The sequence below is a fragment of the Stegastes partitus genome, unplaced genomic scaffold (genome assembly GCF_000690725.1).
Source record: "Stegastes partitus isolate 25-593 unplaced genomic scaffold, Stegastes_partitus-1.0.2 Scaffold432, whole genome shotgun sequence".
Lineage (NCBI taxonomy): Eukaryota > Metazoa > Chordata > Actinopteri > Pomacentridae > Stegastes > Stegastes partitus.
In genome coordinates, this window is record NW_007578163.1 from 340,547 (window position 1) to 352,217 (window position 11,671).

At 43.4% G+C, this 11,671-nt stretch overlaps 1 protein-coding gene across 1 annotated transcript in view; it reads left to right on the forward strand.

Annotated features, from left to right (window-relative positions):
- Positions 1 to 11,671, forward strand: part of ccdc69 (coiled-coil domain containing 69) — a 25,346-nt gene that overhangs the window by 4,436 nt on the left and 9,239 nt on the right. Inside the window, exon 2 of the mRNA XM_008286098.1 lies at positions 7,226 to 7,289. Coding sequence (XP_008284320.1) covers positions 7,226 to 7,289 — 64 coding nt within the window. The remainder of the gene's footprint in view (positions 1 to 7,225; positions 7,290 to 11,671) is intronic.

Here is an 11,671-nt window from a genome sequence, read left to right on the forward strand (position 1 = left end):
CACAAAAACACAGAAAATGACCCGAGAGAGAATAAAACTCAGATTTAAAGATTTAAAAGGAGACAAAACGAGCACAAACATGTAGAAAATGACTCTAAACGGATGCTAGGAGACTTACAGTGGCGACAAAGAGACAAACGACTCCAAAAACACAATGGCCACTAAATGCAAAATACATACAAAGGAGTGAACGATGAATAAAAAGAAGGAGAACAGTGCAGACTGTCAACAACACACTGAATCATTCCTGTTGTTCACACGGTTTAGATGCTTTTCTGAGTTTAAAGAAGTAAATTAACGTCATTTTTACCCAAACAAGCGAGTTTTGTGTGAATGTGAGTGAGAAATGAACAAAACGAGCGTCTTAAAGTCTCGACGTGGAGCCCTGATGTGGTTTGTAAAACCAGTAAATGAACCAAAAAGCTGCTACTCATCTGCAGTTTGACCGTCGACACGTGGAGTCAAAGAGCCTCCGCTTACACATTTAAAACCTGAACTTACTTTGATTAACACATTTAGTTTAATGTGAGGAATAAATCTGAACAGTTAAGTTGAGCTTTAGTTTGATCTGGCAGATGTTGAGCGTCTCATCTTTGTCGGATATTTGTGGACGCTGCTAGTGAGTGTTCTAATGCACAGACGTCCACTTACTTCTGCAGACAGACGACTGATCGACTCTGAGGTTTTATCAGCGTTTTCTCTCACAGACCTGAACTCGGTTTCTGTCTGAGCTGCTGCACGCTGAGCCGACAGACTGTTGGAAAGATGACTGAGTGAAACTAGACGTGGGAGTGAAGACGGTGTTTTGAAAACACGAGCTGGCAGCGGTCGAAGCTTAAAGCTCTAAATAGTTGGATGGGCTTCTGCCTGGACAGTTTGTGCTCCTCAGTCTGAACTGATCTCACGCTGAACCTGTGAACGGTTTTAGTTCCAGTTAAAGTCGAGCTTCTTCAGGTGAAAGTAATCAAAATGAATGTAGCAACTTTCAGCCACATCTCATGGTCTTCATTTGTAAAAACCTGCTCAGTCACAAAATGTACATGTCCAATAATATCAAGAAGGCGGCAAAAATCAGCTACAGAGATCCAAAATAACTACACGGACAAACGATGACTAAAAAACAACACAAAACCAAACAGAGACATAACTTAACGTGACACAGAATCACTACAAAGAGACACAAAGGTTGCAAAAAAAAGAAAACCACCACAGACGCACAAAACGACCAAAAAGTCCAAAAAACCACAAAGACATGTAGAACGACTTCAAAGATCAAATAATAAAATGAGAAAGAGATGCAGAGCAACAGCAAGGAGACATAAAACAACCACAAGAAGACCAGAAAGAAAGACAAAATGCCTCCAGAGATGTACGAAACTGATGCAGGAACTCACACAATGGCTTTAGACACAAACACAAATATGAGCAAAGCCACCACAGACACACACCGTGAAGCTGAGCAGCGTTCCTCCTGCGACACCAGATTCCCCATCAGGAGTTCTTCATGTGACTTCTTTTCATTTCGCTGCTAAATCCAGAATGTATCTGTGTTGCCATGGCAGCAGGACAACGCTGCAGGGCCACCTCCATCGATCGTTAGCACGAATCGGGCAGAACAGAAGCACCTCACGGCCTCCTGCGGGCCCCAGACCACAGTTTGGACACCGTTTCTCTGTTTGCGAAGGAAGTGCAGCTGGCTGATATGTGATCGGCTGATCGATTGTTGCTGAACAGCAGCATTGATCAGTGAGATCTGGGTTTTCGCAGCAGTCTGATTCTACCTGCTGGCTTCACTGTGTCGGTGGGTGTTTCTGTCCAGCCGTCTGATTGGTGGGTGGCTGAGCTCAGGTGTGTTTTCAGGTGTTACAGAGCTTCTGCAGGTGTCTTTTGTAGCCTTTAGAACCCTTTAGTATCTCCAGAAGGGAGAATAACAGTGGTCCAGAGTTCTGTCTCCTCTGGTGGGGAAGGCGATGTGCTGGTGGAGTTCTGGCATCGCCTTCCTCAGGGTGGCGCTGTTAAAATCCCCGACCACGATGAGGGCTGCCTCCCAGTGGTTAGCCTGGTGGCTGGAGATAGCCTCATGTAGCTAATGCAGCGTCCGTGTCCGCCTGCGGCTGGATGTAGACGGCGCTGAAAATAACGGAGGTGAATTCCCGGGGCAGGTAGACGGGCCGACGAGGCAGTGGTGGTCGGTGTGCTCGTAGCTTCAACCTGTTCCTGTTCACCGTGGGGGGCCTGCAGGATCTCGCTGGGCCAGGACGCATCGGCAGTAAAAGTGGTGTAATGTGGTGATAAACCAATGTTCACCAGTGTGTCTCTGTTGTATTTGATACGACGAGGACACGACACGGTGAACGCCGTGCAAAAAGATCAATAACAATAACTAAAGGTGTGACGTGCTGGAGCAGGTACGACAGCTGCCCCACCACCAACATGTCCTTCTGTCTGGTACATCAGTGAAACTCTCAGATGTGGCAGCTGATCCTTCTGGTTTTATGAATTGGAATAAAGTCGCATTTATTGGTTTTGCTCTGAGCTCCGACCTCCTGCTCTGCTGCTAATCAGCTCCCTGAAACCTTCTTAATGGAGCCGAACTGAGCTCGTAACTCTTCTGAGGAACCATGAAGGATGTAAATGTGAAGCTCGTATTAAACGTGGCGTCACAGCCGGTTTCTCTTTGATTCATCTTTAACGACGGAAGTAACCTCCGTCTCTGTTGGTGATGAATCTCTGTTTCCAGGCTGCGAGTTTATCTGCAGCAGCTTTGGTTTGACGTTTGGATTCTCATGAGACATTCGACACGTGGAGGCTTCGTGTGTGAGTTTAGCTTCAGGTGAAATCCCATCCAGGTGGAGGGAAATTCTGTCATGTAGCTGAGAATCCAGAGAATCCGGCCTCTGTCCTGTAAACACAGACGGGACAGAACTGAGGTGGGACTGAAGCTGCTGCTGGTTGACGTGGACGTGGACCGTGCCGCTTTATGTCGCTTGTTTGTGGCTTTCAGAGGAAAACAGTCATTACTGCAGCTCACAGACACGCTGGTCTGTTTGAAACCAACACAAGACAACAGACTCTGATGATTTTAAAGTTAATTCCCTCAAAGCTTCTTCAAATCACAGAACCTCAGCGAGTCAGTCAGATGTGAACACAACAACATGATGCTGCTCGTAGTTGTACTTTCACAGGCTATTCTTATCTGCTGTGTGCAAATAAACATCCATGAATCTGCTTGGAAGTCACAGAATGTGTCGTCACTCCTCACACATGCAGAACCTGACCGAGAATAATGAAATGGTGGCAAATATCTGCCAATCCAAGCTGCTATGGTAGAATTTGGCTGCTTTTAATGCTGCAAATATGAGCTACAAACCGAAGGAGAAGTGACTTATGTGTGTTTTAAGGCGTGTTCTGCTGTGAGTGATGAATTAGAGAATGTGTTTCCTGTCGGACTCAACCTTAAACTGTGAATCGACTCTATGAAGTCATCATTCTGCTCGTGTGTCATCATCCTGTTGAGCCTCAAAGGGCAGTTTGGAGGGACATGAGGTCCATGGTGTGACCCTCTGGTCTTCCTCCCTGTGGACCGTTTTACTCTGAGCTAATAGTAAGATGACACAAACCAGAAAACTGAATTTCTTCGATTTTTTTTTTCTTTTTAAAATACAAACTTAATGAACACGTCCAACAGGTGTTAGCAAAGCTGGAAAACAAAGTGGAGGCTCTACGTACTGGTTTTGAATTGGTTTCCAAACACTGCCTGCAGTTCAGCCGAAGATGGTTGGATTGTCCATCACATGGTCGCAGCTGAGTCACCAACAACTTCTTGTTTGCATCGAGTAGTGCAGAGTTTTTCAGTTTTTGCAGAACCTACTTACTGCTAATGGTTGATTTTAGGCAGATTTCTGAACAACAGTTTTTGGATAATTAATACAGTTCTCAGCTTGGATTAGGTTCATTTCATCAGATGAGCAGTTCAAGGACCATCAGCAGTTAGCGACTTAGTTTTTACTGTTTCTGACCAATAAATGGCATCACTGTGGCCATTTTGGTTGCCTTTCAAATCACTTTAGATAACATTCACCTTGATCGCTAACTATGACAACAAGATTGGACTGGAAAAAACAGTTTAAACTCTAACATGAACTACTTCAGCTGGTGGTGGATGTCCTGTTGTCTCCCTGCTGTCAAGCTTCAGCTCTACTCGAGTTTATATATATGAGCACAGATACCTCCGTCTCCACAAACCTTCATCAGCCCACTGCTCCATCGTCTACCTGAGACAACGTCAGTCAGTCAAACTCAGTTATCTCTGTTGTCTGTCATTTTGCGGACTGCTGAAGCTTATAGGGAATCCAGATGTTTTGGATTGTTGGGTGTTTCTGTCTCTGCCTTTGTGAAGCGCTATGAGATGACTTGTTGTTGTAAATATGCGCTATACAAATAAAATTGAATTGAATTGAATTCTACTGAGTCACATCCACTCAGCCTCAGTTTGATCCATATTATCTCAAGAAAATGTACACACACACACACACACACACACACGTGTGACGAGTATTTCACAGCTGGTCTGATCTGTTCCCCTTTTTTGCAGCATCTGTGTGCTAACACTGACTCACTGCTTTTTCCAAACCATCTGTAAGACACTCAGTCATCTGACACAATGAACCGACATCAGCCATAAATCTGCTGCTAATCCTCCGTTCCAGTCAACAACAACAGGAGGCCAGAGTTTCACACTAAATAAATACACAAAGCACATGAAATAAATCTTAATCCCTTCTAATTAAGCAGAAGTATTGATGCTAATAAGCAGCGCTGGTATTGATGGAACCCTAACCGGAGCCAGCTCTGACCTCAGCAGCACAAACAGCAGCTTAGGCGTGGATCCAGACACGCTGAAATGCTTACTGCGTTGCCTCACACCATTGCATTGCTCAAACACAGCGAGGCCAAACAATCACGCCCTAAAACGCTGCTTCATGCTCAGTGTAAACACTTTAAACGCTGCTCTGCACACCGGACACCCGCCTTCTTTAAACGGTAAATATCCAGTTGGAACACGTCGACGTGGAGCTCGGCAGCGTGTCGTCACCTCTGAGCCGGAGGAAGGTGGTGCTGAGCCGAAGCATCTGTTCCTGCAGAGGCCCTTCACTTTTTAAAGGGCCATAAATCAGAGCCGAGGCTCCGCTCTCTGTTTGAACAGCACTTCACCTTCAGGAACAGCCGGACTGCACAGGAGCTCAGCTAATGGCAGAGATCAGATCTATGTGGAGGACACCAAGCATCTCAGCGGCTCATTTAAAGTGCATTTCTTTAGATGTACGTTCTGTTAAAGTCTCCAGCTTAACATCTAAACATGTTGGACCACAGCTGAACCTGGACAGCAGAAAAACACTGCTTAATACATTTAAACCTTAACTGTAATGCATAAAATGCTCGTATTAAACTTTAGCTGTAACCAGTAAAGTTCATGTTTGTATTTAAACTTCAGCTCAAACATGTAAAAAGTTTAATTAAAGTTTAATCTTAAGCTGTAACTTTGTACAGTTAGCATTAGCATTTTTGCTTCCGCCTTTTTAATTTTACCTGCAGCGATTAATGTTCATATTTAGAACATTTAAATGCTCTAATCTGCAACAGATTATTTTGATTAGTTTAATGAATTTCCTGCTGCTTCTTCGACTCCAGATTGCAGGAGTTTAATCCTATCATTAGGACTTCCATCGTACGTTAGCTGACACGGTGTTGTGTTAGCGTGGCTAGCGGTAGCGTGCTCCAGGTGAGCTGACTGTTCGTCCCTCCAGGTACGTGGACGAACTGAAAGCGTGCAGCAGAAACTCCACGTCCTGCAGCTGAAGTTACGTAACGCAGGAAGAAAAGAGGGAACGTTCCAGCTTCAGTCATGTGGACACTAATGGGACTCTTTCATAACCAGCTGCCTGCTCCAGTTTAACCGCCAGACCAGAACCAGAACTTTCTGCAGGGTCCAAACCTGCTGCTTCAGTCCAGGGTTCTCATCCTTCGTGCTGTTATAAATCAGGCCTGAGCTATGAAACTACACCGATCAATAACAATCAGTATGTTGTCAGAAATAGTTTCAAACCACCAAGAAAACAGGAAGCTGGCTTTCCTTATTGTTGCCAAACTGTTGGTCAATGTGTGTGTGGAGAGGTGTGTGTCAGGAGGGAGCGTTGTGAGTGCGGACAAAGATATTAATAGATGAAAAGTATTTGGCTCCAAGTGCTGGAGATGGAGGCAGATCAGCAGGTCCAGGTCCAGCAGGCCTCGCCATTGGCTGTCTGTTTACACATGACTTCTGCTGGACAGATTTGTTTCTGTAGCTTCAGCATTAACTGTATTAACGCTGTGCCTCGGTGAATGAAGGGATGAAATTCAAATCAACACTTTTTCTGGATGGTCTTTAATGTTTAAAATGATCAGTAATTATTTTATCGGACTGAAATCCGGCCACAGCGGAAATGTCCGCTGTGGCCGGATTTTTCAGATCGTTTTTAGTGACTCGTAGCTTTGTTTACGTGTGAACCAGAGGCCCAGACGCATTAAAAGGTTTTAGCTACGTGTTGTTTGGGCCTAACTTTAGAAAGAAAAAATAAAATGTGTCCATATACAGGCCGCACTTGTCTGTAAGCTGCAGGTGTCCAAGTTGGAACATGAGGTATTTACACAGAAAGATGTTTTAACCTTTAATTAAATCCGTAGTGGTAACATACACACATACGTACTGTAGAGGCTTTTTTTCTGAACACTTCCTGTAACACGGCTGGTTAAGGAAATAAAAACTCCAGCAGCTACCAGGAAACGTCACTGATGGCTATCTTCATCTTCCTCCTGCACTAAAACCACTAAAGTCGTCTTCTTCAGTGTCTTCAGGAGCTGAACAGCCTCAGAGTCACTTTGTCACTTCCTCAGTCTCTCTGTCGTTGTCGCTCTCAGCCTCACTTTGGTCTCGAGGCAAATTCGTAAAAATCCATAAATTAGCCGCATCGTTGTTAAAGCCGCAGCGTTCAAAGTGTGTGAACGAAGTAGCGGCTTGTAGTCCAGACATTACTGTATTTATTTCTCCTCTTTTCCTCAGTTTTTCTGAGGTATCTGGGGAAGCTGGTAGTTTACTTTCTGAGCGCGTGCAGTTGTGATTTTTATGTTCTTTTGCTGAAATAAAGATCTGAGTGTCACTGAAGCTTCTTCTTTTTGTTGTCCTCAGAAGAAAAGCAAAGGCAAGAAAGGAGAGAAAGCTCAGAAAGGCAGCAGCTGCCAAGATGAAGGAGGTGAGTACTGACTTTGAAGAAAGTAGTAAAACATTCTCTGTCTCATTATTCTGGTGTTTAGCAAATAGAAATAATGTTGTGATCCTGACTGACCTGAAACAGGAACAGTTTAGTCTGACTTGATGTCAGACAGTGAGAAAAAAAAAAAAGGTCTTTTTATACGGTGGATGTAAACTTGTGGTTTCAGCTGTACGTACCTACATGTTGTGTTGTGTGGTTTCCTCCCTGGATGTTCTCACACTCATCACCTTCTTTCACTTCCGGCCTCCTCCTCTTGTTTTCTGAACCAGACGTCGTGAGAATCAGCTTGACGTCGAGGTGATTCACTTCGACAGTCAAATGCTGTAATGTGGTTAAAATATCAACTACATAATAGTCTGTGCTGGTTTCTGCTTTATAGCGATGCAGATGGTTTCGTTGGATCTGTGACTAGTTCATATACAGGATTTCATAGATTTGTTTGTGTCAGCCTCTGAAATGAAGCTTATTAAGAGAAAACAGTTGGGTAACATGTAGTGCCATCAATGAAACTTGATTTGTGTCGCTTCTTCTGCACAGGTGGAAAAACAATTTGAGTCTAATGTACATGATTCATTAGACCAGCACCTAATGTCAGGTTTATGCCACAGCTGCCCTAAATGAACAGCAAGGATAATTACCCAAATCATTTCTCATGTTTCTGTAACAGTTAATACACCAGTACGTAGAAGCTCTAACAGAAATGATGTCTTTAATGCTAGAATATGATTATTATGAACTGTAAAAAATAGTAACGCGCATTATTATATCTTGATTAAAAAGAACAAATGTAGTTATTGTGTATGTCAAAGCAAATGAAATGACAAAAATGAATGAATGAAGGTATTTGACTACATAAATGCAAGAATTTACAATAAATCATTATATGATATCTGTAAAACCTGAAGGCCAAAAGCCAGGCTGGAAAGACAATAACTTTTTCTCTGTTTTTGATCAGAGCACAGTTCAGTTTAGTGTTTACAGCTGCGTAGTCATCAAACACAACACAGATGTCTGTTATTCATTCTGTTTCATAGGCTGCCATATAAATATAGTTGACCTAACGGGGCTTCTTTAACCCACATTAACGATCAATAATCCACTGATCATTAAGAAGAATGAAATACAGCGGAGGACAGTTTTTAATTGCTGATGGTCACCACAAAGTCAGATGACATCAGGAGCTTCAAGGACAGATGAAATAAAAACACAGTTATTTATGTTCCTCTGAACCGCAACGCTCCCGTCTGTCGCTGCTCATTAATCAGAATCCAGAGTATTAAACGCACCAAACAGCTGCAGAACTCCTGACTCCGGTTTTTATATACAACGGTACACAAACTGTGATCCAGCTGTGGAGAACATCTGCTCAGCTGGAACACACGTCCACAAATACTTCCACAGCAACTGTATCAGTCCAGGAAATCTGTCAGTGTTTACGGTCACCTCCAAACTGGATTCATACTCCAGAACCAGATCCAACACCAGGTCCAAAGCCAGTTCTGAACAAAGTCCCAAACCATGTCCTAAACTAGTCCCAAACCAGGTCCAAAGCAAAGTCCAACCCAAGCCAAAATGAGTCCAAAACCAGTCCGAAATAAAGTCCAAAACCAAGTTCAAACGACTCCAAAACCAGGTCTGAAACCAGTTCTAAGCTAAGTCCAAACCAGTTCCATACTTAGTGCAGTCATCCACTTTGTCTCTTGACTTCTCAACAGCAACACACTCTGGATGCTTTTGCTTCGGGCACAAGATGTCAGCGCTTCGTTGATGCACTGCAAGAGAGACTGTTTTTAATTACAGTAATAGACAAACGGCACCCTAAACTGTCAATCACTAAACACGCCTGTTGTCATGACATGATAGACGTGATCTGTGACAGCATGCAAAGCCTCTCCTTAAGGAAAAAAACAGCCTGTTTACGCATTTCAATGCTGATCCTCAAAACCAGAGTTTGTGTTGAAGTTGCCAGAAGTGAACGAGGTTCTCACATTAACAGGAGCCAAAGTTTAGTTTGTTGCTTCCAGCTGTTTGCAGGACTTTTTCCTCTGAGTTTATTAAATATCTGTAGCATCAGACAGCAGCAGGATCCATGCGAGGTGCCAACAAGAACAAGCTGTCCGAAACCAACCTCAAATCACGTCCAAAACTAGACCAAAATCAGGTCTAAAACCAGCCTAAAAGCAGCTCAAAACCAGCTAAAAATTAGTCCAGAACTAGACCAAAATTAGTCTAAAACAAAGTCCAAAACTGCTCCAAAACAAGTCAAATTCTGGTCCAAAACCAGGTCCATAACCAGTCCAAAAACAATGTAGAACTAAGACCAAAACCAGGTCAAAAGCCTATTCAAACCAGGTCCAAAACCAGTTCTGAACAAAGTCACAACCAAGTCCAAAATTAGTCCAAAACCAACCACAAACCATCTTTAAAACTAGTCCTCAACCAAGTCCAAAACCCACTCTAGAACCAGTCCAGACCAAGTCCAGACCAGGTTCAAAACCCACTCTATAACCAGTCCAGACCAAGTCTAGACCAAGTTGTAAATCCACTCTATAACCAGTCCAGACCAGGTTCAAAACCAGGTCCAAAGCAAAATTCAAAACCAAATCCAAATCAAATTCCACATGAGTTAAAACCAGATCCAGAAGTGTACTCCAAACACTCCATCTGTCGCTCCACCACAGCCGTCCAGCCGTGGTGACGTAAACAAATGACACGTGACTGCAGATTTTACTGTTACAGCCTGTTATTGAATGTCCAGCTGAAAATGGCTTTTCAAAGGCTGAATGTAAAAATGAACTAAATAAATAAAACGATGCATAATAATACAGTGATGGGGTGTAGAAGTTTGCACCCAGACTCAGAACAATGAATTTTTCTGGGTTTTCTCTAGAAGAGTTCTGAGGCTCTGTTGGAGGGAAATTCTGTGAGAGGCTCAGCAGCGTCCAGGCTGTGAGCTGATCCCCTGCAGCCTGGTTCAGAACATTCCTGTCAGGACAGAGTGCAGTGGCATTACTGATCACTGCTCTTACAAAGGAAATACACTGAAATACGACAAAAAGAAAGAAAGAGTTGTTTGAAGGAATAGCGGCTCGCCACTCCTAAATGAATGTCGAGGAAACACTGGCTTTATTATGCAGAACCTAAAAGCTTAATCGAAACTAAACGGGTGATTTCTGTGAGAATTATCTCTGCACTTTAGTCATGAAGGGTTGCATTAACGACAGAGACCAAAACCAGTTTCATTCCCAGTTGTAAACATGTTCAACGTGGAGGTCTGTGGGATGGACTCTCTCTGGAGCCTCCAGTGGACATTGGAGGAACACTTTTTCAACCAGGTTTCTGCTTTTGACTGATTTCCTGTTGAAATTTGCTTCCAGTGATTATGAACTCTGGATGTGGACAGTCTCACTGGCTGCAGCGCTTTTTAATTTTCCTTTAATAACACGTGATGAATGACGGCTCTTAACTTTACAAGCTCAAGAAGAACAACAACATGTGAGAGACTGAATGAAGCATCTGCTGTGGAGGTGTGAGTCACGGCTGACTGGTTAACACTCGCTTCCTCCCGTTTACGAGGAGTTTGTTCAGTTTAGCGGTAGCATGGAAACCACAGATTCCTGCAGGAACGATGCCGTCATCCGTCTGAATCACCGCCACAGGGTGAAACGACAGGTTTTTAATAGGAAGCACTCACACCTTTGTCCTCTTTCTGATAAGTTTCAGGTCTGACTGGATAAAATTGCCGATTTTGATTGAATATTTTCTTAAACATCTCATTTGACATGCGTTTTAAAACCTAGATTTATGACTGAGACCAGCACCACATGTCAGAACTGCTTCATTCCATCTTGTTGTGTCTGAAATGAGTCCACACATCAGCACAACAAACTGCTGTTTGTTTCAATATCAGTTCATGTTCAGACAGGCTCTGAGGATTTTATTTATGTAAACCCTTTAAAGTCACATTACTTCTCAGTTTTTAATCATCCAGATCTGCTCTTTCAGTTTATGTCCATGTTTTTGCAGTTTTATTGATCGGACTCGTTTCTACCAGCTGAGGTGTTGAAGTCACGCCGTGTGTCCACACGTCAGTGATGGAATCGACAGGATGACATAAAAACAGTCCAACGCTTCCTGAATCTCCGTGTTTGTGAGGACGTTGTTGTTGTGAAGCCTCAGGTTTAACCCTCTGGACTCAGTCCCATGTTCCTTCACTGAGGTTCATGTTTCTCTGCACCTGTGGAACCAGAACCACATGAAGGAGAGAGAACTCAGAGCTGTCTTCTGTCAGTTTGACAAGTGTACCATCAGCTGTAGAAAGATGTTCCACCATCAGATGTAGAAAGATGTTCCACCATCAG